Source organism: Pangasianodon hypophthalmus, chromosome 20 (genome assembly GCF_027358585.1).
Source record: "Pangasianodon hypophthalmus isolate fPanHyp1 chromosome 20, fPanHyp1.pri, whole genome shotgun sequence".
Lineage (NCBI taxonomy): Eukaryota > Metazoa > Chordata > Actinopteri > Siluriformes > Pangasiidae > Pangasianodon > Pangasianodon hypophthalmus.
In genome coordinates, this window is record NC_069729.1 from 11699774 (window position 1) to 11727760 (window position 27987).

General features: G+C 38.4%; 1 protein-coding gene across 3 annotated transcripts; it reads right to left on the bottom strand.

Moving 5' to 3' along the window:
- Positions 1-10015: 10015 nt before the first annotated feature.
- wnt7aa (wingless-type MMTV integration site family, member 7Aa) lies at positions 10016-26896 on the bottom strand. Of its 3 annotated transcripts, none has more exons than XM_053227246.1 (5): positions 26831-26896; positions 21576-25413; positions 20648-20874; positions 16298-16569; positions 10016-12831 (listed from the first exon to the last, which is right to left on the bottom strand). In XM_053227246.1, exons 2-5 carry the CDS (start codon positions 21644-21646, stop codon positions 12352-12354), a joined length of 1050 nt encoding a protein of 349 aa, XP_053083221.1. In that variant the 5' UTR covers positions 21647-25413; positions 26831-26896; the 3' UTR covers positions 10016-12351. The 3 variants fall into 3 exon arrangements, with proteins under 3 accessions (XP_053083221.1, XP_053083223.1, XP_026788212.1); XM_053227248.1 differs by having other exon boundaries at positions 21576-24365; positions 26831-26894; XM_026932411.3 differs by having other exon boundaries at positions 21576-26879.
- Positions 26897-27987: the final 1091 nt, after the last annotated feature.

Here is a 27987-nt window from a genome sequence, read left to right on the forward strand (position 1 = left end):
TCCTTTATAAAGCTCATTTGTCTTGAATTTGTCGCTAAGTGTCTTTTGAAGTCTCTTCAATTGTTGTAATAGAAGTCATGCAGAGTTAATCTGTCATCAGATGGTTTAGGACTCAGCTTTCCCTTCCTTAGGTCTGTCACAACATCCTAACTGTTTTTATTTCTTCTTTCAAGGAGACCATCAGAGATTATCCACTTCATTCCTTTTGCTGACTGGGTTTGGCTGGAGGTGATGAAAAAGATGAATTAATAATTCTATACTCATGTAGGCATATTCTGCCAATGACAAAGTACTGTCATCTCAAACCATTTCTCATTCCTCTGTTTATACTCTCTATTGAATCGCTTGCACTTTGTACATTGTTGTACATTTCTTCCCTCACATACATATGCCCACTGAATTATCATTATATCAGTGCAAAAATATGCCATTACATTTAACATACTAGTAGAGAGAGCAGTCAGTCAGATTAAAACCTAAGCAAAACTGTACTTAAGTGTATTATATATAAGTGTGGCAATTATCACACATATATAAACATATATAAGTGTGGCAATTATCACATGTATTTATAATTTAATAAATAGACAAATAATAAAGAGGAGGGAGAAATGCTTAGGGCACAGCAAGAGTACATCTACACTTATCCCAACTCTTTAGGCTATGGACATGGCTGCTTTACCACAGTAATCCTCCTATTATTTTGCTCCTTTCTCAGAAAATTACAGTTTTCCCTGCATTAAGTGGAAAAGCTAAAGTATTGACGTATTCATCATGTGCTTGCTGGTCCTCAGGACAGTTTTGATTGAGTGTCATTACCACATTCCTTACACATCTAAAAGGATGAAGAGAGAAAGTACGTTGGCCTCTAATATCAGGCTTATGCAGGAACCATTTATGTTTACCTCTATCTTGGCTCTGTGCTTTAATTATCCTGCAATATTGTTCTTCCATATTCCACAAATTGGGTGCAAGTTGCAAGCTGGTGCATGTCATGGAAAAAATCTACACGAAGTGTAATTTTAGACAGATGCCACATATGAGGAAGTACAGCCAATGGGGAGGGAGATCTGTAATTAAGAGCAGTTTGATGATATTTCCTTTAGTTACAAAATGGATCCTCATTCATTGTCAGTCATGGTGTGCAAACACAAAAGGGGTGTGTGGACCTCCAGAGTTGCATTGCTTCACAAAGGCTATAGCTGTCATTACTGTAAAATACAACTTCTGGAATGTGTGCTAAGTGATACCCTAAGTGAAAAAAAAAAGACTTTTAAGTCATGGCCTTGTGAATGTATTTTATGAAGATTATTTAGCAGCCTCAAAAGTACATCCCGTGTTAGAAAATGAAAGGGTTTAGAGACCAATGAGATATTTAATAAATTACATATGCTACTTTGTGTGCTCTTTTTCTGATTTGCTTTCTATTTGCATTGAGGGGAAATAAGTATTGGGACGCTTTTGTACATACAGTACTTCCAGTGCATGTACCCACTTCAGATCTATACATATAATGCCTTTTGACTTTGTATTTTTATAAATATAAACAAAAAAAATGTATTCATAAGCATAAACAAATATATGTTTAACAAAACAAAACTGATAGAGCAAAACTATTCAGACACTATATTAAAATATATACAGTACTGTGCAATAATTTTAGCCACAAGACAATAAATGCTGCGAAGCAAAGATGCCTTAAAAATAATAAAATTAATAATGTCAACATAAAAAAAAATACGATAAAGAGCAGTAAACAGTAATAAACTAAACAAAGTCAATATTTGGTGTGACAACCCTCTGCTTTTTACAAATGCATAAATTCAAATTTAATTTCAATTCAATGTATTTATATAGTCCTTTTTACACATTGGCTCACAGCAGTTTAACAGAAATCCAGATATGGATTATCCGTAATGAGCATGCCAGAGGTAACAGTGGCAAAGGAATACCTTCCAAAGATGACAGAAGATGACATTACTTTTCATTATCAAAATGAAATTTTGAGCTTTAACTCTACAGTATCTAAGTGAAGTTATCCACTGAAAAATGAATGAGACTTGAGCATAAACTGTTTTCAGTAAGTGCGATCTTGAGGCTATCCTAGTGGAACTGATCTTTAGGGTATCATATAGGGGGCGACCAAACATCCTTTTTATCAAGACTCTCTAAGCTCTGAACCCTCCAGATCTAGACCTTGACCTAAAAGAAAAGCTATTAAGAAACAGCTTGATTAAACAAATACTATCATAATTATCTCCCCTCACTGTAATTAATTAAAGCCCCTCATCTGCATTCAAACATAAGGTCTACAATGTAAGGCACAATATATATGTATCTGTTTATTGCTCCCAGTATCCATATCTTTATGTGTAACTGGATTTAAACCTTCCTAAACTGGAAGGGTTTTTTTTATTATTTATTTGTTTGTTTGTTTGTTTGTTTGTAGAAATGCCAATACAGTTAGCATGATCTGTGAATTCTGTTTCTGACTGTTCCTCAACCTCAGCTACATTATTCATCATAGTTCATAATTGTTCTCAATTGGCGATATGCGCAGTTATCAATTGTGTATTTTTCTGTGATATTTTCTAACAAATTAAGTTGGTTCTTTTACAAAAACATAAACAAACCAGTAGCCTAATACAAACTAGGCCATTTCTAGATGAATGAATGAACACTGATGTGCACCTGTAGTCTCAAACAGATGTCTTATCAACCTTTCTGGCAAGCCTTCGAAAAAATGAATATTGCGCCTTCTATTTGCATCTTTATTTGTATCTGTTTAGAACACATCTGTTAAATCTGAATCATATATATATATTCAGTTCTGTCAATACTACAATGTCTACAGGTGATCTCTGTCAGTGGGAAGACAATCATGTACTTGGCATTAATACATTACTTGGCAATGGCTTGTTCAGCATAAAAACTTTTCTAAAATGTAAGTACTGTGTTCATCTCCAGGGTTTTTAAGGTCATCTGGAAAATGTGACTTCTAAAGTGCTTTGCATTTTACATGCATTTTACATTTTACATTTCACACTTCCACACTGTCAGGTGTAAAGAAGAATTTCTGCTATGAATTCAAACAATTTGTCCAGTCATGCAAAATAGCTGAGAAGGCTTACAATAATCTTTGTTTCAGTTGATGAGGAAGGTGGCATGAGCATGAGGGACCACTATACCCTCACTCATACAAGATAAATAGTCATATTACTCAGGAGTCACACACTCCATCATACACACAAGTTTGCATTCCACTGCTCAAAGGAAGGCAACACTGTGAGGCAGTAACCGATTATGTGTCTCGACTTATCAAGGAGAGGTTCAGTGATAACCAGGAGATAATTTGGATGGGGTACCTTTGGTTTATGAAAACAGTGAGAAAAGCTGAGCTCCAGGGCTATTTAGGGAAAAGTAGATCATAGCATGGCATAATAGTGATCATTCAATTCAATTCAATTACATTTTATTTGTATAGCACTTTTAACAATGGACATTGTCACAAAGCAGCTTTACAGAAATAAATACATTCAAGATACAAATTTCAAGTGTTTGAATTTATCCTGAATAAGCAAGCCAGAGGCAACAATGGCAAGGAAAAACTCCCTGAGATGATATGAGGAAGAAACCTTGAGAGGACCCAGACTCAAAAGGAAACCCATCCTCATCTGGGTGATAGTGGATAGTGCAATTATAAATAAATTCTTTCTATAACTGTACACTATATGGTCAAATAGTGGAATTGTGTAACCAGGAAATTTATTACAGTTTTTACATGAAGTCTGTTTGCTGAACTTATCCACCGTTCACTGATGGAGGCTTGAGTGCAAAACTGTTTGTGGCAATTGCAGTCCTAATGCTAATCATAGCAATTGTAGTCCTAAGCCATCATAGCATAACTGTCCATATGAATTGTGGTGCAAAGCCATCTTCATGGTTTTTAAGTGGTACCATCCTCAGTAATCTCAGTGTTCTTCAGGCTGTCCATGTGGGGTGACCCTCAGCAGCAGTGAGTGATTTCCAATTGATGAGAACTCCAACCAGAAGTAGGGCATCAGGATGGATCAGGCAGATCGGGAGAGCAGAAGGGGTCAGGATCACTGGTATCTCCGGAGTAGCATGTGTAGCTGGACAGAGACAGAGAGAGAGAGAAAGGGAGAGATTATTAGGGATGCTTATTGTCCTGTAATGGTTAAGGATAATGTACTTTGCATGCAGAGTACAAGCAGGGACTCCGGCAAGACTAGCTATGACAGCATAACTAAAAGGGAGAGCCAGAAGGTAACGACAAGAAGGTGCCCTGGGACATAAAGCAGCCAGCCACTCCACCGTCAACAAACCACTAATTGGAAGGCTGTTCCATAACTGTGGGGCTTTGTATGAGAAAGCTCTACCCCCTGCTGTAGCCTTCACTATTTGAGGTACCAACAAATAGCCTGAAACTTTTGATCAAAGTAGGCATGGAGGATCATAAAGGACCAAAAGTTCACTCAGGTACTGTGGTGCGAGACCATTCAGTGCTTTATAGGCCAAACGTAGTATTTTATAATCAATGTGAAATTTGATTGGGAGCCAATTCAGTGTGGATAAGATAGGAGTTATGTGGTCATATCTTTTGGTTCTAGTAAGGACTCTTGGAGCTTGTTTATGCACCTACTGGAACAGCCAGACAGTAAGTCATTACAATAATCCAACCTAGAGGTAAAAAAAGCATGAACTAATTTTTCTGCATCATGTAGTGACATTATATTTCTTATCTTAGCAATATTTCTGAGATGAAAGAAGGCTGTCCTAGTAATATTATCTACATGAGCTTCAAATGAAAGACTGGAGTCAATAGTCACACCAAGTCCATCCAGAGTCACTATGTAATCGAAAAGTTTACTTCTAGCTGCAGGTCCTAGTACAAGTACTTCTGTCTTGTCAGAATTAAGTAAAAGGAAGTTAATAAGCATCCAGTGTCTGATGTCCTTTACACATTCCACAACTTTATTAAGCTGGTGTCTGTCATCTGGCTTTGCTGAAATATACAACTGTGTGTCATCAGCATTACAGTGGAAGCTAATACCATGTTTATGAATAATTTTGCACAGAGATAGAATATATAAAGAAAAGAGCAGTGAGCCTAAACCCGAACCTGGCGGAATACCAAACTTTACCTTAGAATGCGTAGAGAAATGCGTAGAGAAATCATGATTTACATCAACAAACTGATAGCGATCAGTCAAATAAGCCCTGAGCCAGGAGAGGGCCGTTCCCTTAACGCCTACAACATTTTCTAGTCTAGTCAAGGAGAATAGCATGATTAATGGTATCAAAAGCTGCACTAAAGTCAAACAACACAAGCAAGGAGACACAACCCTGATCAGAGGCCAGCACAAGGTCATTCACCAGCACTGTTTCTGCGCTATGATGTGGCCTAAACCATAACTGATACATTTCATGAATGTTATTCCTATGCAGGTATGAGCATAACTGGTGTGCTACAATGCTTTCTAAGATGTTGGAGATAAAGGGGAGGTTTGATATTGGCCTGTGGTTGGACAATTAACAGAGGTTCGAGTTCAGGTTTTTTAATCAGGAGTTTGATAACTGCTAGTTTAAATGATTTGGGTACATAGCCAGTGCTAAGGGAAGAATTGGTTATTTTTAAAAGAGGTTCGATTGTTTCTGGAATTATCTGTTTGAAAAAACAGATAAAAGGGGATCTAATATACAAGTTGATGATTTTGATGAGGAAATTACTGAAATTAGTTCGGTCTCTCGAAGGGGAGTAAAACATTCTAATCATTGATCTGATATCATTACATTATTATCTACAGGGTTAGTTATAAAACTGTCTGGTTTTAAATTAATAGTCTGAATTAAGAAAGTAAGAAACTAGGATTATTTTTGTTATCTTCAATTAGGGTAGAGAGATACATTGATCTAGCAACACTAAGAGCTTTTCTGAAGTTCAGGAGGCTCTCCTTCCATGCTGTTTGAAATACTACCAATTTAGTTTGACGCCGTTTACATTCTCATCTTCGTGTGGTCTGTTTTAAGGTGTGTGTGTCATCGTCATACCAGGGTGCCAGCTTTTCCTCTCTAATTATTTTTCTTTAAATGGAGCCACCTTATCTAATGTGTATGGAAACGCTGACTCTAAGCATTCTGATCAAGCTTGATCAAGTTCTTTGGGGTCAGATGGTGATCCAGTCATAGTTGATAATTCTGGGAGATTATTGATAAAACAGTAGCTTACGTGAATGTACGTTTGACATGGTAGCATGGCAAGGTCATATATTATCATTAAGACAAATTTTAAATGAGATAAGATAATGATCTGAGATTGCTTCAAACTGTGGAAATGTGATTATATTTTCTATATTTAATCTGAATGTTAGTATTAGATCAAGAATGTGATCACCACTATGAATGAGTCCTATTACTGTCTGATTGACCCCTACTGAATCTAAAATGGACACAACCGCTGTTCTCAGAGGATCTTCCAGGGTGATAATAATAATTATATAAGAGAGCAATGGAGTTTATACTGCTTAACAGATTTTCACACTGCTTTACAGAGAAATGATTTCATTTAAAATTGTATGGTTTTTCTTCAGCCAATGAAATTTTTAACTGTGTATAAAACACTTACTGGCCAATTTATCAGGAACACCATAATAATACTGGGTAGGACCCTTTTGCTCTCATAGCAGCATCAGTTCTTCATGGCATGGATTACACAAGGTGTTGGAAAATTTCCTTTTGAGTTTCTGGTCCATGTTGACATGATTAGATCACATAATTGCTATACATTTGTCAGCTGCATATTTATGATGCAAATCTCCTGTTCTACCACATCCCAAAGGTGCTCTGTTGGATTCAGATCTGATGACTGGAGAGGCAAGTGAATTACACTGAGCTAACTGTTGTGTTCATGAAACCAGTTTGAAATGACTTGTACTTTGTGTCATGGCACATTATCATGCTGGAAGTAGCCATTACAAGGGGGACATAAAGGGATGCATGTGATCAGCAAAAATACTCAGATAGGCTGCGACATTCAAATGATGCTTGATTGGTAGTAAGGGGCCCAATGTGTGCAAAGAAAACATTCCCCACACCATTACACCACCAACAGCAGCCTGATCGGTTAACACAAGGAAGGATTCACGCTGTTAACACCAAACTCTGCCCCTACCTATCTAGATGTCACAGCAGATATCAAGAGTTTGGTGAACATCTGCCCACTGTAGCCTCCAATTCCTGTTCATGGCTTAAAGGAGTAGAACCCAATGTAGACTTCTGCTGTTGTAACCCATCTGCCTCAAGATTCAACTTATTGTGCATTCTGAGATACTCTTCTGCTCAACCTGGTTGTAAAGTGGATATTTGAGTAACTGTAGCCTTCCTGTAAGCTTGAATGTGTCTAGCCATTCTCCTCTGACCTCTCTCATCAACAAGGTGTTTCCTCCTGCAGAAGTGCTGCCCACTGGATGTTTTTTGTATTTTCTCACCATTCTGTGTAAACTCTAGAGACTGTCATGACTGAAAATCTCAAGAGATCAGCAGTTTCTGAAATACTCAATCCAGCCCATCTCGCACCAATAACAATACCATGGTCAAAGTCACTGAGATCACATTTTCCCCATTCTGGTGTTTGATGTGATCATTAACTGAATCTGCATGATTTTATACTTTGCATTTCTGCCACATGATTGGCTGATTGGATAATCGCAAGAATGAGCAGGTGTACATATGTTGCTATTACAGTGGCCAGTGCATGTACATGTAGGCTGTAAAGCAAAATGTCTCTTTTTTCCAGTTTAAATGCTTCGATGTATCATGTATATGTTCATATCACTGCTAACTGACAAACAAGTAATACCAAAAACGTAAGGCCTGACCACCCAACAGTGTTTCAATTAAGCCCTTAGGATAGAAACAAAATGACAAATTTTGACATTGTTATCAATGGCAAAATCCTTCATTGTGACCACTAATGAGCACCACATCTTAAATCCCAGATTCGACCCATTTTAAATCTAATTTAACCATTCGGTACAGTTTATGAAACGACATGAAGATTATAAGGTCCAGAACATCATAAGCATACCTAACACTTTACTACATTGTCCTTACGAAATCACTTCAAAGTAACAATTTTTGTAATTTACATGACAGCATGTAAACTGTGCAGCACAAAAAATATTATTAGCCAAGACACAGCACATTGTTTAATAACTGGAATTCCAGAAGAAGATTTAATGTCTCAGCCATCTGAGAAGAAATAGGAGCCATAAAGTTCTGATTTGTGTCTCGTAATTGAGAAAAAAAAAAAAATGGACTAAAACATTATGCCTTTGTAAATTCCCCCATTATATCCTCTGTTAGACCTTCAGTGCATGTTTATACCGCAATATATATCATTTCTTAGTGCTTTGTCTATAACTTAATTAAGTCTTATAATGACCAAGCAGTAATAATGTTTCATACAGTTATGAAACATGTTCTATCTTGACAAAACAGTCAAAACAGTTGGGACAGTCATTTGTGTTCAGACAAAATACGAGATCCACCTGTAGATTTAGGGTGACTTAATGCTTGTGCAAGATTTCTATAAAATATTTCTGATAATTGTGAAGCATCACACCCTTAAAATTGTTTCACTACACTAGTACTCCAGGATTTCATTCTGAAAAGATATATTTGTACAGGATAGCTAGCATTCTGCTTGATTTGAAATTAATAAGTAAGTGGTTCTGTAAAGACTTGGTTCTTCCAAATCAGCCGTGACAGCAACAGCCCGATCCAATCTCGCCTCCAGCAGCAGTTCCACAAATAGAGACAGGTAGGCAAGTATAAATCAGAAGTGCCTGTCAGATTCCAGGTGTGCACATGTGCACACAGAATGGGCCATAACGCTTTTGTTAGGAGAGAAAGAACTCTGTCCACGGCCACCCCATATCATTGGTGAATGCTTTGGCAATGATATGATTGCAGTTTGTGGGAAAATATTGAGAGAAAACTGAGTTCAGTGATACACTTTAGTATTGCTGGCACAGGAAGACATGCAGTTTCAAACCATTGTGGTTATAACCTGGCCAGAAACTCCTGGAGCTCAGGTCTATTTTGGTGAAGTCAATGATCCAAGTTCAAAGTTAGATTCTACAAAGTTTTTTTCACAGATATGAGCTAGGAAGATGATATTTAGACCTTTAGACAGTCCAGATTAGGCAGAAACAGCATTCTGATGAGGACCTAATGAATGAATGCCTGAATGAATGCACAAATGCATTTGTGGGACTGTGTTTTCAATGGGACGCCTCTTAAGCAAATTTTCTCCATTGTGTAAGACACCACAGAAGGCATACGAGATGGATGGGGCTGGACGTGGAGTCTGTCTCCACATAATTGTTTTTCTAACACTTCTAGCTACAAGTGTTAAGTTCTCCAAAAGGCTTGCCATTCAGAATGTCACAAACAAGATCAGTCAGAGCCAAAACGAGAGGGCCCCAAGTAGCTTTTTCAAAACAAGATATTGTGATTCAGCTCATGGTGTCCAAGAGCTGATGCCGAGGTTGTTTGGCCAGCTGCCTTTTCAGCATGGTCACCTATTGAGACGCTTTCGCCAATTCCTAAAGCAAGTGTTTTGCACCAATTATTCAAGGGCAATGCTAAGATCTGTTCGAACCCTCAGTTTGAAATTCCTCTTGACATCATCCTTCAAAATTGAAAAGCTCTCTCTCCTTCACCCTCCCTCTTGCTCCTGGGGAAGAGAAAGGAGGATTTGAGCGAACAAAATAAATAGCATCCCAAAGTTAGCTGGATTTTGCATAGTTAACATTTCACTAACGTGCAGGAGCACTTCTCAGGGAGACTGGGCAGCATTTTTGGGGGGCCAGGCGCGTTGTTGTGGCGACGGCACTGAGGAGTGAATGAAGCAGATGTCAGTGTAATCCATCACCCCATCACCCCCCCTACACACCCCCCACCTCCCCTTTTTACCCAGTGCTGGGACACCCTCCACACTGCTGCTCATCAATTGAAGCTTCTGCACAAGCCCTACCATTAACACGCCAGCACTTTCCTCAGTTCCTTCCCTGCCCCGCAATCATCCTCACAGTAAAAACTGTCAGAGTCAGTGACCAACCATAACTTAGCAGCAACAAATGTTTTGTGGCTGATGACTTGTTACCGCCTAGGTAATTTGAGGGATTGTCATGCCATTGATGACTCTTTTTTTTTTTCAGTCTGTTTGGCTTAGAAAAATTCTAGCTGTTTAGTCATTTATTTAATTTCTAATGGAGACTTACATAACAAGCAGAAATAGACATTAAAAAGTGATAATTATTATACTGTTTTACTGCCAAATTATCCATGAAAGATTTTTGGTTTGCTCTGTTTCTGAGTTAATTACAAGAAAACAAGTAGAAGCTCTTCAAACTGCTGAGGTGACTTTTATTAAGACTGTTCAAAGCACAACGTACATTTTTGTTAAATCAGTTACGACAGTATAAGCATGCAGAATGACCAGTTTGGCATTGCTTGAATTCATTGTCTGTTATTAGAAATAGAACCAAAGGCCTTCCATGAAGCACCATCTCCAATTCAGCTGTTCTTTGGTTAAAACTCACTGTCATGTTTTATGTCTTAAGTACCAGAGTGTTTGCCCATTTTAGTTTAAATTATTGGTCCTACATACAGGACTGCTGTCAACAAACTGCTGTTGTTAAATGACTATACAAAAACAGGAAAACATGTTTTTTTTTTCCTAGTTTGATCAAATAATGATTTCATTATTACTGATTTTAATTATCTAATAATTCATTTCGTTTTGACATTTGAGATGCAGTTAACACCAAACCTGTGACCAAGGTACCATGACATTATCAATGCAGTTTTCGAGCTTAGATTTCCTTAACTGTGGACGTTAGGGAAATTGTGAAGCAGGACAGTTTATAACAAAATAAATAAAACACTCATATAAAAATAATCTCTTGCAAAATATATTCTGTTAACTGCTGTTAACTCAGCACATGGTAACTCATTCAGGTAACCACATTCACACATAGTATTCAAAAGCACTAGTTTCGATAGACACTATACAGTTTCCAAGTTGAAGCCTTGGGGGAAAAAACTAGCAGCAAAAATGGAAAGACATAATATTTAGTATACATATATAGCAAGAACAGTATCAGTGACCTCAGCATTCCGAATCAGTAGCAAGTGGAGGCATCTCCTGGGTGCGAGCTATCCTGTTCCAAAATGAATTAATCGTTATCTTGGCTTCTCTGCCAACTAAAAAGACAAGAGCCAAGGAGAGATGTGTGTGAGCTCATGAGAAGGCTATGTGTCAGTTAATATTATGACCGGATTCTTTCTCAAATGATTTCAGCTCACTATTATTTCTATTTGTGAAAAAGGGTGCTCAAAACCTAATTTATTTATTGTGAAAGACAATATATTTTAGGCACTGTTTTAGCATACATTGTTCAGAATGTTCCTGATAGTTAACAGCATCAAAGTACTTAATTCATTTTAGGAGAAGTTAGCTTTCAAGAGAGATGCATATTTCCAGTGTATGTTGCTATACATGTATATATGGATTGTACTTGAGGGAATTGTACTACAAATGTTTAGCACAAGTAATATCACCAACAACATGGTGTACAACTGTTTTGCTCCCAATGGGTACTGTAAAAAATGACAGTTAAAAAAGCACAAAGTGGGATCAAAGTGTAAAAGCTAGTTAAGTTGCTTCTACCACAAAAACAAAATGTTGCATGGTAAAAAAAAAGACATAAAATCACATGAAAATCAGTAGTTTTATTATTAAATAAATTAATATTAGCCTTTCTTTCTCTAAATAAAATGTTAAATACCATCGATATAATATTCAGTCCATATACAGTATGCTTTCATAATGTCCAGAGAAACCAAATTTCCAGTTTTATATAAGCTCACTGAAAGGATTTTCCAGATTGCCTGTAGAACAGAATAGCCAAAGACACCATGTACATATTCCTTCTATCCTGGACTTCAGGAACTTTCTCACTCCACTGTTTAGAAAGCTCAAGGCATCCACTGGTACCAACCACCAAATCATTCCACTGAGCTTTGAAACAAAGCCGAATACATCGCCCACACATCCTCTGGCTATCCTCCAGGTGAATAAAAAGATCATGCTGACCATAGAGACCCCTTGGAGTGCCTTGTTCCAAAGTTTCTCCATTCTAAACACCTTGGATCCATATCACCCCACACAGGAAGCCTCTAATTAGGTTTAGAGGCATTCACGGACGTTTCGTAATTTACGTTCACAGACCCTCTGTAACATAAAGATGAATAAGGAATGTTTTATTTGCATGTGTATACCTCTGTCCTCTCACTGCATGTGTTGCATTTGACATAACAGCACCACAGGAACTTGCAGTTGCATTGCCATACACGTGAGTACTGGTGTGTGTTGTAGCCTCGTCCGCAGCACATCAAGTCACAGCTGTTGGCCTGCTGTGCAGTTTTATTGCAGATCCTGCCCTGAGTGCCCACACTGCCCGTCACTGGGTCCGGCTCACAGTAATTGGGCGACTTCTCAATGTACACCAAGTCAGTGTCCATGGGCTTGCGGTAAGAGTAGGGCTTTTTGATCTTCAGGAATGTGGGCCGTTTGTTCCGGCTGGCTCGAACCGGCTCCACGTGTACGGCCTGGTAGTACTTATCCTTGAGGATGTAGCCAAGCTGACGGAACTTGGGGAGCGTTGTCCAGCAAGTTTTGGTCGTGCATGAGCCAGAGACTCCGTGACACTTGCACTCCAAGCGCATGTTCTTTTCTAGGATCTGGAGTGGAAAAACAGAGATTGTTCAGTACCCTGAGGGATTTTACAGGACCCTGAGTTTTTATTCAGAGGTCTATAATTTTAGTCTAAGATAATTACGAGAGTAAGTGCTTTGATGATTCATAGGCTGATCCGGTTAGTCTATCTGGTGACAGCTTTATGCCTGGAGTGATTGAATACAAACATTACAATTTCCAAAGCTCAGGACTACATATTGTTATATATACTGTATATATGTATATATATATATATATATATATATATATATATATATATATATATATATATATATATATATATATATATAGGAAAAGGTTGCATTTGGACATTCTTGCACTTCCTTCTATTAAGTTCTAAAAGAATCTTTTCTTTTTTGATTAAAAAAATCTTTAATCAGAAACCATCTGACAGTGCAAAAAAAGATTGTTGAATTGCACATTTCTTACTTGTAGCATCTGTGCCTACACTGGTGGTGTTAGAGCATATTTCCGGAATAGTTAAACAGGTTGAGACAAAGGTTTTTTTTTTTTTTAAACATTCCAATTCAAGAATGCGAGGATTGTTAAACTTGCTGTGCCAGAGCCTGATCCACCTCATGCCTGCCCGCCTGCACAGCAAGGCTGGAAAACAGCCTGCGTGTCGACAGGTTCCCTCCGTCGACTTTTAACAAGCCTATTCATTTGTGTACAAAACATCTGACACAAATTGTTTCGCCAAGCTAAGTATGAGGTGCCGTCTGTAAGAATCTCTCTCTTGTGTAAGCAGTAGGGTGGAATCAGGGTGCCTATGATATAAACACAGCCTGAACGACAATCGGCCACTTCTACAACTGTCTGCCTGTGTGTAGTGTACACAGATAAAGCTCAGGAGTCAGGTTTCAGGTACCTGTGAGCTTCACTTCACTCTGACTATCCTTGTATCCTGAGCCCAACAGGTGAGTTCAACAGGTGAGGGTGGTGAGCAAGAAATAACTATATGCTTTTTTTTTTCTTGATGTACGATAATGTGATGAAACACAGTAATGGGTTTCAATACAACTGCAAATTATGATTATAAATCTTGCATAAAACTTGCTGAAAGAAAGATCTGTGTAAAAGAGTGCCTGTTCAGCTATGGAAGAATCTGTTAATGATTGGCATCAGGGAATAGCTTGTTCAAGGCAGTGTAGTCTTTGGTGTGGTTAGCAAATGCTACCTCTCTCTTTCCACTATGTAATGATGCTGTTTTTCCCGTTTGTGGGAGAAGCCTCACCTAGTGTTTTAATTACTATTCCATCCTCAATGCCTGTCTGCCTCATAGACTTTGTGGAGACTCCTTGACAATTGTATGCTCTCTGGGATGTGTATCAGGCTTAGTGTGATCATGCTGCTGATTCCTGATAAACAACATGTTCAAAAAGCATACTGAAGTCAAATGTGTGTGTCTGTGAGAGGCTGATACCTTCTTAACAACAACATTGTGAGGTATCTGAGAATCTTTTCCAAGACTACAATGAAAAGATACCATCTTTGCCATGAGATGCTGACAATCAAAACCGTATTCATACTGTCACCATCATTTTGAAATTAACTGCCATTTGATCTGCAATACTATTAAATATGTCAGCATCAAATTTTAGAAATCAGCTCATTAATCAGTTAATTTCAAAATGATGGTGACAGTATGAATATGAGTTAAGTAAGTTTTGATTGTCCATAGGTTTGAACAGTGTGTGCTTTTAGAATGAGACCTAGTAATTCACCAAAGACAGCTGATTCATAAAGGACAGAGTCTACACCAGAAGGTTATGACCTCATCTTGCCTTGAAAGATTTGATGATCTGTCCAGAGTGCTGAAACAGTCTACACTCAAACTCTTTACAAAAATATTGACATAGTTGTTATAACAACGGATAAGTTTCTCTGGAAAGGTAAAGATACCTATTGTTCACTGTAATGTGTATCCAATCAGTTATAGCTTAGTTTGAACTTTTAGTCATCAAGCCTAATCGTGTTACTATTCCAATAAGCCATTATGCTTAGTCCAGTGTCTCATATACGTTTCTGAGAATTACCCTAAAAAGCCTTTTGTAACATCCAGTGACATCACTCAGTAGGAGAAGACCAGTAAATACCTCAGGAAGAACTCAAGAAGCATTAGAGGTTTCGCTATCTCTTGGAACACAAGTGAGGAGATTTAGTGATTACTCAGATTGAAATGCATCACTGCATTTCCACCTAAAAGCCCTTGCAGTTATTTCTTTATAAAGCTCTTTTTATTCTGACTGCCACCATTTTTTATCAGCATGATGTTGCTGGGCTTATTAAACACAAAATTAATATATGCGGAGTTGTATATATATAGAATGCCTGTATAATTTTAGTTTTAGTGATAACATTTTTCAAACATTTTAATAGTGCATATTTTTTCTGTTTCAAACTATTGGTACTCCTACAATTAATATTTTGTGAAACCTTCCCTGGTGAGAATAAGTGCACTGAACAACTTCAGAAATGTCTAACAAGGTTGCAGTCACTTGTAGAGGAATTTTGAACTACTGCTGCAGAACATTTGTCATTTATATTCTTAGGTTTGCACATATGGACTGCCCTCCTCAATTCAGACCCCTGGTTCTTAACAGGGATCCAATCAGGAGACTGAAATTGTCATTACACATCACTGATTTTGTGTTTCTGCTACCATTTCTGTGTGCTGGGTAAAAAACTTCTGTCTCTTTCGTGTTGAAAGTTCTTTGTCTATGGTGCTGAATAGCAAAGAAATTTTATACAAATGCAACCATATCTAAAGGAGGTTCCTGGTAATTAAACAAATAAATAAATAGTGTATAGCATTATAATTGCTTTTGTTTATTATAAATATTCTTTGGGGGTGTCAGTAAATTTGCCACACATGTTTTTGATGAGAAATGCTTTAATAAGTGAGTTTTGTTATGGGAAAGGTAACTAGGTAACAATAGTTTTTGCTCATTCTCTTGAGAGGTGTCAATGATTCTGGTGTTGACATACTACCAACTGTTGGAAACTCATCACATCAAGCCCCAGATGCTCTAACATTTGTAAAAGTAGTGATCAAAGTTATTTTTCCCTATGTAGCTTAAAACAACAGAGCTAATATGACGATACCTTTGGGAATTTATTAAACAATATTTATAGTGGAATATTGAACCAATGTATCACTACTTGACCTTCATTTCTGTTTACTGTTTAGCAATGGACATCCCACTAATTCAGGCCATTCCTTGGAATTGTTTTATCCTTAGATGTTTTTATTTGACCTTCTTTCTCTCTGGTCAAAATGATATGCCATGATCTGTCATACACTTAGTGATTTTTCATGTTCAGAAAAAAAACCTTGCCAAGCAAGTAAGGTTTCAAGCTAGAAAAAAATAATCTCTAGTATTGTTCCACCTTTAGTTAAGTATCATTTTAACCCAAACAGAGTGCAAGGCATCATTCTCTTATACATACCTTACGCCCCACTTCATTGTTATGGAGGTTCATGAGAGTCCTGGCATTTTGCTTTATCTCCCGTGCATCCACAAACATCTTGGAAAAGCTCAGGCCATAGCGGATGTCAGCTGAGCAGCCACCCCACTTCCAGCCCTCTTCCTGGTTGTAGAAACCTTGCTTTTCTTTATCGCACCCGCAGCCACTCAGGGTTCCCTGGGTGCAGGCGGCTGTGATAGCATGGGCAACCCCGGCAGCGATGATGGCATAGGTGAATGCCGCCTCTTTACTCCCTGCAAAAAAGAGAACATTCACAAATCAAAATCACCACAAATAAGATCTGCTGTCTCAGGCCAGATCAAACCTGTGCACATGCTTGACATAGTTCAACCTTCAACAGGAATATGTACAGGTTTTGCCAAGTGCTACTTCATTCATCATTCTGTCTTTGCGCTTCTTCCTCATTAAATGCTTTAGATTATCAGACTTGCTGAAAATAGGGTAATATGGAGATGATAGGGAACTTGAGATTATGCAAGCTAACAATGGTTCTATAACAAATGGCGGCAACACAAGCAATTCAGGGCTTTATTTGACATGGAATAATTGTCCTTCAGTTGTCAGGGGAAAGGAGAAATTAAGACAAATAACTGTATGATTGCACCATGATGACCATTCCAGCGAAGGAAGGAATAGCCTGCCTCTTTCACGAGCATAGTTAACAAGGGTTTATTTAAGAGACAATAGAGTGGTAGAGATCGGGGGCACGCAGTACGTTTGGACTCTTTCCCAGCTTCCGTCAGAAAGAGGGATCCACCCAGTGGAGGTGAGTCCCCCAGGCATGCAGAATCTCTTCTGGCAAGACGACTCAGATAATTGATTGCCATTGCTAAGCAGGGCACTTCCAGGTTAAGAGTATTATTCACTTATGTAGCCACAGAAATGTAACAAAGACCTTTGAAAAGCCACAATTCAAAGCGCTATTAAGTGTGTGTTGCAATGCACCATGACTAGTTGTTTTGACTTAAACTCTTAAAGATCACTCTTAAACCTTTCATTTCTTTCCTTAAGACTGACTAACAATAAGTCTAACAGGAAGACTGACTTGTGACCTATGAGCCAGCCTCTACTCACCGTTGGTTGAATTCCAATGGCCTCTTTCAGGGTCATGTTCATTAGAATCGATGGAAGTTTGCAGTTACACAAACGTTATTGTTACGTATAACCGTAACTTTTATTAAAGTCTTAGATTCATTATGATCTTAAGACATTTTAAACCTGCTCTGTACTAGAAGCAGAGGAAATCCAGACACAGTTTCAGTTTAAACATGATTATACACATGAACGATATTCTTGGGAAACTCCTAAGCAAAGAGCAAGTTGTCGTGCTTTTAAGATCTATTGATCAGTACTGAGTTACCTGAGCTCTCCTGGAAATGTACAAATCATCATTTGGATTAATGAATCATCAACTGTTGACTCTTCTAGAAATCATTTACACAACTTGAACTAAGAAATCTGTGTCCTTTAAGCAGGCTGAGTGTTTAAACTTCTACCAAACGTAGCTAGTGAAGCATATCTTATTGATATGACTTTATGAAGTTAATTTCATAGTCAGTAGTAACAAATAACTGTCTCATTCAAGCTGTCTGCTGATTATTGCATCTTGCATGCTATGAACGAGTGCAGAACATTCTCAGAGCTTTCTCAGGGCCTCCAGACTAACACTAACACTGGTATGTGTTGACCTGCAGTTGATAAACATCTTGGAGCAGCGCCCAAGCAATTTAAGAAAGGCTTGTTTGGAGCATCAATTATATGGAGATTTTTATGAGTTGCTTGGGCTTGATGCCAAGAGAGAAGAGATGCATTGAATGGAAAGGTTAGCACATATTGAAGATTTCACAAACGCAAAGTTCTAAAACCACTTGTCCATAGGCCATGGTGAAATAGTCTTTTTATTAAGTATATTACTTGGGCTGTGTTTACTTAAATCAAGATAGTCTGCACACAAACTCAACTGATAAGAAAGCCATAAAACATGTGTGTTATGACATGGGTTTCGTTACATTACAGAAGTCTGAATCAGTGGCTCAGAATGATCCTGTGTGAGATGTCTCTTGCCAAAACTGTAAATGCAAGAGGTTAATTTCTAAACCTCACACAATGTACTTGTCTGGGCTTGAGACAATGCTGGTGGGGGAAAACTATTTTTCAAACATGCCGGAGGGTGCTTAAGTGTGAGAAAGGGGGATGGTGAGGGTTCCACTTGAAAAACACAAGATAAAACAAATATAAATTATGCAGTTATGTGTTCCAGAACTCTGCTCTATTCCCATTGGTATGTTTGGTAACTAGACCACGTTGAAAATGTAAAGTAAAGTAATCATCCAAGCTTTATAAAGTAATGCTGTGACACACTCCTGAAAGAGGAATCCTCCACGTTGATGCCAAGCCCAGAGCATATGGTACCAGGCCCTGAACATGAGCAAGCATTACTTCACCTCCTTCTGAACTGCCTTACGAGGATTAACCACCGCTCTTCATCTCTCAGAGTTTGGCTACTGTGAGTGCTGCTGCAGGTCTGGCCACTGAAACCAGTTCTTTTAGAACATTTTCCCACTCTCTTTTATCCTGAAGATAGAAGTATTAGACAACATAGGTGTGGGCAAACACCACAGCTGGGAAATACAACTGCCACGGAAATAAAGATAATGTTTGGTCACTCTGTATCATTGTCAGCCAAATGGTGCTCAGATAAAGCAGACCCATGCCTCCTGTATCAAACGATATAATCAGCAACCAAAACAAAGATCCTGTCAGCCATGAAAGTGTGCTGCTCAAGAATGAGACGGATTGAGGGAAATTTTTGGGTAATGCATGAGCTTGCAGCAAGCCTGCCCTTTTTCTCTTTACTTTTTCTCAAGTCACTCATCTTTGATGCCGAGGGATAAAATACAGCTTCACCTTCAGCGATGGATACAAGTCTCTACAGATCTTTGCAGAGTCTCAACAGCACAATTTCAATGCAATCCAACAGAACGCAAGGTGAGAGGAAATAGGAGAAATTACATTAAATATGATCCATGGATTTATTTCCAGGGTAAGTCAGTCATTTGAGCATCAAGATTCCCTACAGCCATCTTTAACAGACACACAGCCTGATAATCCTGCCCCTTCTTTCCCACCAGCCAAAAAGGCTATGAAACTAAAGCAAAGGCCTTCACATAACCATTCATCAAATGTCAGAGGTTCAATAGCCCTAAAGAAGCCCTAAATAGGCTTGGGTTTGCCTCTGGAAAATAGATAGTGTTACCCCAAGGAAAAAACTTTCTCTTAGCTAGTTTTGTTTTGTTTATCTTTGGTGACATATGGTTACATTTCCTTAAAATACTGTACTATTTTGTCCCTTCATTCACACTCTGTAACTTATACCCGTGGAAAAGTGAAAAGCCTGACTAGCAAATCATTAAAATCTACAGATAAGACAGGATGACTAGTAAAAGGCTTCTTTTGAGAAACGGGGTCGTTAGAGAGGCCGTAAATTCAGCCATGTTGGTACTTGCTGTGTGAATGGAACGGAAGCATGTTTGACATGACATTACAGGAGGGCACTAAATGCAAAATGCTACAAGCAAATCAGCAGCCATGCATCCAAAGACAAACCACTTCCAGTTACAACAGCATTATCTGCCAGCTCTTAGCTTGTGTTTTAGTGTGCAGCCTCATTATGAGCTAAATCACAAGCCAGTAATTCATCAAGAACTAAATGATTTTTTGTGCCGTTTTCCTTTTTAAGATTTTAAGTTCAGAACTACTGAAAAAGTTCTCAAGAGGTAGAATTAATCCCACAATCTTTATCTATTAGGTGAATAATAACTGATGCTGGACTTTGTGCAGAATTAGAAACAGATGCAGTGTTACAAAAAAGTTACTAACAGGCCTATATTTTGATAGATCACAGAAGCACAATGAGCTGCAAGCTGATTAGTCACTATATGGCATATTTAATGAACTGGAAACTCTGTATGCATATGCACATATACTCTGTGTTAATTATCTCAGTTTATTACTGATACAAATGATCTGGCCACAGTGTGTAATCCCAAAAATAAATAAATCATTCAGGGTAGTAACCATGATTTAAATTAGGATTAAATTCCAGATTTGGTTAATTATGTCAACATGTTCACTTCCTTAACTTCAACTTAAATGGCCCAGCTTTGGGATGTGCCAGTTATTCACAGCTCTCTGATCATAAACTGGCATGAAAACTGCATTAAGCATTAAAATAGAGTTAAGTCAAGGTCTATAGCCTAGAAACATATTTCTTCTAATTCTACGGATACAGTAAATGGTTGTGTAACATACCCACTTTCAACTCTTTTCCAAAGACGGTCCTCTCTCCGAGGGCAGAGCAGTTCCAGCGGCCATGGCGGAACTGGAACTGGCACTCGTTGATGCCCATCTGCGCTCCTTCTCCGATCACGATGATCGCGTCCGGTCGGCTCTGGCAGATCGTCCGCTGACGGGGGGCAAGACCCGGGATTTTATTACAGATGATGCTCGCTCCCAGAGCCACCACGGATGAGAAGCCGCTGTGGAGGTATGAAAAAAAACCCCATCATATTAACAAAAAAGGCGCGCGCCATGTCTAATTAAACACAACGTGGAGCCGATGTTCCGCGTGGTTTTACCGACTTGTCTAGATTTGTCTGATTTTTGAAGTGCAAGCCGAATCATCTGAAAAGGCCGGCAAGATCGTCTCCCCTGTGGATGACCAGATTTTTGCGTGACTTCCTTTCCCATCTGCATGGAGTCTTTGACTAATAATAACACTGACTGAACTAATGCAGCATGGATAATAATGCTGCAAGGAATCTGAAGAATGCATCATGTAGCTGGTTAATGGTTTATTATCACTGTATTAGGTAATTAGCTCACTAAATGTCTTTAGTGTAGAACACTGCAATAACCATTAAAACTTTAATACGCATAGACTATATAGCCTTCAATATTACAATATTACAATGTTAATTATAGCAATTTAGATGTAGAAAAAAAGAGATTTAATTTTGCCCATAGTCAACAGGGAGACTGAGCTCGAGCATCATCCATAAAAAACAAGCTTAAAACATATAAGTACTATTATTATTATTATTATTATTATTATTATTCATTGTTCTGTCATTAATATAGCTTTACTGCAACTAGTGTTTTTTTTTTTTTTGGTTTTTTTTTCTGAATGAGTCAAACAACAAATTAGAACCAGGTAAACTGTAACCTTTTTTCAACTCACCCGATTTTCAGGTATATAATCCCCAGACAGAGGAAAATGTGAAAAATCCAGCGGCGCGTTTTCCTGCTCATGGTGCCCTTTGCTTTAGTTAGGCAGGGAGTGTGAGTCCGGAGTGTGTGTGTGTGTGTGTGTAAGGTCCCTGCTTTAGCGGGGATGCAGCGCACCTGAGCTGAGATCCTTCCGAGCTTCGAAAGCTCCTTCAGCACATGCACCGCTGAAACAGCCGCTACGGTTCAATAATTACGCAAAGTAATTTCTCATTGCTGCTCTTGTTTTCCCTGCAGGTCCTCCGCTCCGTACGGAATGTTAGGGCGGTATTTACATGGAGCTCATCTCCTGAGCAGTTGCTTTAGCTGCTGCGTTCCGGGGCGCAAAATGCCGCGAGGCTGCAAGGCTCGAGTTTACTCAAGTGCCTCTGAATGCAGAGACTGGTCCCGAGTCTGCTTCCGCGTAACTGCCCTTACCTGCCGCTGTCTCTGGGACGAAGTCTAATTTAGCCGTCATTTAAAACCGTCGATCAGAACAGGGCGGAAATGCGTGAATGAGTTAAAGATTTCTTTTCCAGTGTGCGCTATTTGTCTAGTCTAATGGAGGTTAATCCGCGCGGTAGCTCGAGCCTCTTTAACAGAGCTTTTTATCTCTTTTGCCTGCACCCGTTTGCTCCTCCCATGAGAGAGGTTTCTGATTCTCTCCTCGGTGCCCCCCTACTCCCCCCAACTCCTCATCATCTTATTAAATATGCCTACAGGAGCTCATGCAGGAGCCTCAGGGAAAACCATCCCTTTTTCAAACTTCTACAAAATAGTTCGGAATGAATGAATGAATGAATGAATGAAGGAATGAGCCTACTGCGTTGACAATAAATAAATCAATCACAGCACCACATTTTAATGCATGCAATAACTGCATTAAACATAACCTCCAAATATATTACACGTCAGTCAGTATCTTTGTTTAGGTCTTTATACTGATCATTGGGACAAAGTGCTGAAAAGCATTTCATGCAGATCAGTTTCAGGGTTTAAAAATCTTTAGAGATTTCTTGTGACAGCATTTTGAGAGTTTTTTAACAGCCCATCAAACCATGCCTATATAATCAGTTTATATAGCGTAGTCTTATCACAAACTGTCTATTTTTTCTGTATTTTCTGCTGTAGCACCAGTGAAGAGTGTGAAAACTAAGAATCTCATTGTACAAAGAACTTTGTGCATATGACAATAAAGTTCTTGTATCTTGTCAAATGCATTTAATACTTGCTGACGCGCTCAAAAGAGCACTGGATATGAAAAGGATCTTTCTCCACCAAAGCAATGAACACTAGCAACGTGATTGCTTTCACACTAATAGTAGTTTGTCAGCACAGCGACTGAAGGTGTTGAAATCTTAGATTTTTATCTGCAACCCATCAGCTTGCAAATTTCTATCTAAACTTCAGTCTGGATAAAATGACTTGACATCTGTAAATCTATAAAAGCCCGTAAAACAGTCTTGAACTGTCTTCTTTTTAATAGCGTAAATGAACAAACTACACAATCAATATTTCTCTCTCAGGCAGGAGGAAAGCCATGTAATCCAGTGGATGACATCACATAATGGTGGTAATATTTTACAACCTTGTCAATATTACACTGGACACAGTGTCTGGTTTACAAACTTATCTGACAAGATGCAAGTGCAGCAATTAAATTAAACATAACACTCAGACATCATATAATAATATTGTATAACCTAGATGTTTGAAATCTGAGAGTTTAGTCTATATGACATGCTGGTTTTGGATGTGGATTATGAAAGCTTATTAAAGAGCGCCATCTCCCGGGTGAAAGCTGGAATCGAGGAAAAATCCCCCCAAACCACTGGGTAAATCCTAATCACTCAACCATTTAATCATCTAGCCTACACCTTGGTTCTGTTCAACTATCTAACCAAGATAAGACTGGTGGGTTACTGAACACTACAGCACTAACAATGCACAAATATTTTTAAACACATACTGAAATCTTCAGGGGGAAAAAATCTTACATCCTACATCATGGATTTACCTTTCAGAAGGAATTACACATTCATATTCACACACATTTACTGAGAAATAATATTGGATTTATATTTGTGCGTGCAGATTATTTTTACTATAGCATGATTTACCAAAAAAAAACAAAACAGGTAATACATAAATACATTTAAAAAAGGTACTAAGCCATGAGACACTATGAACGGCATTCATTTATTAATTCAGAAACACACAAGCACTTATTCACACAAATAATAGTATTATTCCTTAACAAGTCATTGTCATGGGCTTCACATTAAACAAGAGGTAAATTTTAAGAAGTAAACTGACTGTGAATCTCCGCCCCTCAGGGAAGGCAATAGATTGTATAGTTATCTTCCAGACAGGATAAAATCACTATCCCACAACTATACAATCTACTACCTCACACTGCGAAAGCATAATCTTTTACCAGGCAAGAACTCCAACATCCAAGTTCACCAACTAACTTACTCCCTATATCTTATGAAACTGCATTCCTAACACCCCCAACACAAGACACAAGAAGATGCAGCTGCTTCCTTGTCACCTTGAGAAAGACAGTAGGCTGTATAGTTATCTCCCAGTGTGGGTGTGACCCTAAAACTACACAACCTACTACCTCATCCCACAGTGCAAACTCCATCTTATGTATACATTTAATGGATTATATGACGTTTGTGCTGGAGAAGCGTCGACACTCATCCTGAATCCTTCGCCTTGCCATCTTTTCCATATGTGTATATCCAAAAGGCTGTGCCTGGAGAAGATAAGAAGAGTGAACAGTTGTGCAATTTAATAGATACTACTATAAGCCATATACTAGCTATGCAGGCTGTAAAAGCCAATTAAATCTTGACAGCAACAGGAAATCTCTATCTTCCTTGTGGGGTAAACAGATTAAATGAGCCAAATAATAAAGTAAAACTAGGCAGACAGACACCCCAATGTTTCATCCACGGGATGGGAGAATGCTCGCATGATCTAATCCAATACCCTGAGTGACGCAGCAAAATGGAGAAGCTGGCAGAGATTGCTGACTCCCTCTCAGCAAAAGGGAGCCATGTTGTCATTGCAGGACTGACATGGCTGCTATCTAACACTTCAGTTCAAAATTCAAGGTTCATGTTAGTGGCCACTTTCTTCCCATTTTCCTTGCTGATGCATTCATTTGTATACATCAGGATTTAATGGATATGTTCATGTTAAAGCCTGTATTTATTATATATTTACAAAAAACTATTCCCTTATTATTTTTTATTTCATATTTGTGTGATAGAGTTAATAAGCAGTCGTGGACTAATAAAGGTATCAAGCTTTTATTAAAATAAAACTGGAAATCAAATATGGAATACAAGAGACACCCACTAACAGTACAAAAAGAGGGAAATGTGTATTATTACACCAAGTTATGCTTGGTGAATACATGCCTGAATCAATTAAACACGACAGGGACTTAAGCTATATCAACAATATACAACGCTATTAATATTCAACACCAACAATGAAACCCAAGGCCTTTCTGTTCAATAATCTCTCCATAATTACTAAGGCACTAGCTTAAGTACCACATTAAATGACATCACTTGGCAGTGAGCAAAGTCAGTTGCCAAGGTAAGATGTGTCCAACTTCTGGCTGTTCCTGAATCTCCTCTGTTCTTGCAGGGTATTCATCTTTAAAAGGCCAACAAAAGGCCACTGATCCGAAGTCTTTCTGAAAAAGACTGCCAAAAAGGGACTTGCTGATGCATCCAATGTCTCAGAGTGCGTCAGAGGATTAGTTCACTGCCCTTTTCTTCCTTTTAAAACTGATGCATTGTTTAAAAAAAAAAAAAAGACATTAATAAAAGACTGGCTAATCTATACAAAAACACTTCTGATTTGTCACCAAGTTCCTTTCCACATTACATATATTGCATTGCAAAAAGTAAATACATTTAAGAAACAATGGATTTTCCTTTGTTTCTTTCTTTCTTTCTTTTTTTGATCGAATCAAGACAAAGTGAAAGCAGCTTGTATCATTCAAAGCAATGCATGTTGCATCTCAAAAGAGTCCACTGGACCAAAACATGGCTGCTGCTCCTTTCCAGACATTTTGGGGATTTCTTTTTTTATAAACCTCCATAACTCTTACATGTTCTTGGTGTTGACCATCACTGTCTTTCTATGAGCCATCACTGACTATCATACAAAGGGAAAACATACAATGTGATTTGAAAATGCATTAGTGTAGAAAATAAGGGAATTTATTAGGACAAGGTATAGAGTCTACATGTTTTGGGCAACAGAATATCCAGATGGCTTCTGAAACATTTTCTGAATTTATATCATTCTCCAGGTTAGACTGCCTTTCAAACTCCAGACTTTTCTTTACAAGAACCCTTTCAATCACACTGACAATTAACTCCAAATAAAATAGTAATAATAATAATAATAATAATAATAATAAATAATGTGCACTCCAAATAGCAAAATAAGCAGTAAGTAGTATTTCCTAGACGCTTAGGTTAAATGGATGGTGAAACTGCAGTAAAGCTAGTTTAGAAATGTATGTGAGCTAGCGATTGTTGCTACTCGATTAATTCCGATTTTCTTTGCTGCTCCCACAAAACAAGGACCCATTTAGCGTTACCATTAGCACATCAACAGCATGTTTTCTTTTCAGTAACGATTTCACACATTTTCTACAAGTGAAATGCAATCGCGCCTTGTGGGGAGCTCAAACAAAAAGGAGGCCAATCTGGCGGGCTAAACTCTCCCAACTCTGTTACTCAAAATTCCCTCGCCTGCTCAGAAAAAATGGCGGTTTCCACAGACATACAGTGCAGTTAGCTAGCTACAGAACTCAAACATCCCTGAATATCTTAACTGTCGTTTAAAATACAGCAACTACAACAACGGGTTATTAAAATAGTTGTGTTAAATTACGTTTAGATAACCGAATTAATAGAGCACACGGAGCAGTGAGACATCGTGTAGACAAGCCTGCTGCATTCCAGCCTCGTTAGCTAACAGCATCCCATAAAACCCACCTTCGCATTAGCAAGCTGGCTAGCGAGTACCACAGAATTAAGTTAGCGCGATAGCTAGATAGGTAGATCCCCAACTACCTCTACTAAAGCTCACGCAAGTTAACACATGGTTAATACACTACATTAGACCAATTTTAATTTTGTTTTGTCGTTTGTTTCGCGTTAAAATGTCCCTCAAACCTATCGGACATACCTTCAGTGCAGCCGTGCTCAGCAGCTGTCCGCAATGGAGCAGGCTAGTGTCTGCTATAGCCTCGGCTAACGAATGTAAGCGATCTGATTGGCCCACCGCGGGAACTGTGACCCGGAAGTCTGGCGTTTTCTATGGTTTCCATTATGCTCAAATCTTTTTCTTACTTGGGAATAATATATTTGAAAATAATCGTACTATAATCTCGTATATGATAAACCATATAATTTTGCTAATCGAAAAAGCAATCAAGACAAGACAAAAAATTATTTAAGAGGAATATCCGGTCATACACATATATATATATATTTTTTTTATAACTGATTTCTGGGACACCATGAGGCGCCAAAAATCCAAGTTTCTCAAGTATCCAGAATCCGCTCCAGCAGGGGTGGTCAGTTTATGAAGGGGCAGGGACACATTTTACTGTAAAATACATTTCTTTACATCGCACAGCAGTACAGTTTTATGAACTTAATCCAACTATATAAATATTAAGTTCATTATTCAGTAGTGTACAGTAATATTCTGGTTATATTTATTGGACCCATAGAGCTTTTTTTATTCCTAATTTTTCATTGACAGAATACATAAGGATTACTTGTTTTTGAGATTTGGATTAAACCCTTTCAATTCATGTGACCAGTCAAACAGACTAATATCTACACTATATGGTCAAAGGTTTGTGGATACGTGACCATCTCACCCATGTGTGGGCCTTCTCCAAACTGTTGCCACGAAGCTGGACACACAGTTTTATAGGATGTCTTTATGCAACATCCAGTGATATTTCCCTTCACTGGAACAAAAGGCTGTTTTATATTTGCTGTTAACTATGCGTACACCTATGCAAGATGGCGGCCAAGCAGTCCTGTGGTCATTTGGCGCATCGCTTGTGCACATCCTCAAAAATGAACGTGATGCATCCACGTGGTGCAATCCCAGCGTTTAATAATGGAGGCGTATAGCACCATGTGACAGTGTCTCCAACTGACTAAAAAAGCTGAGGTCGTGTTTCAAATTGCATACTTATGTATTATTCTAGACCATAACTGAGTACTAACCAGGGACCTATAGGCGTGGACCTATAGGCAAACTGCAGCTGTATGCGGCGGCAGCACAGCCAATGCAGCAAAAATGAGAGAGAGAGAGAGAGAGAG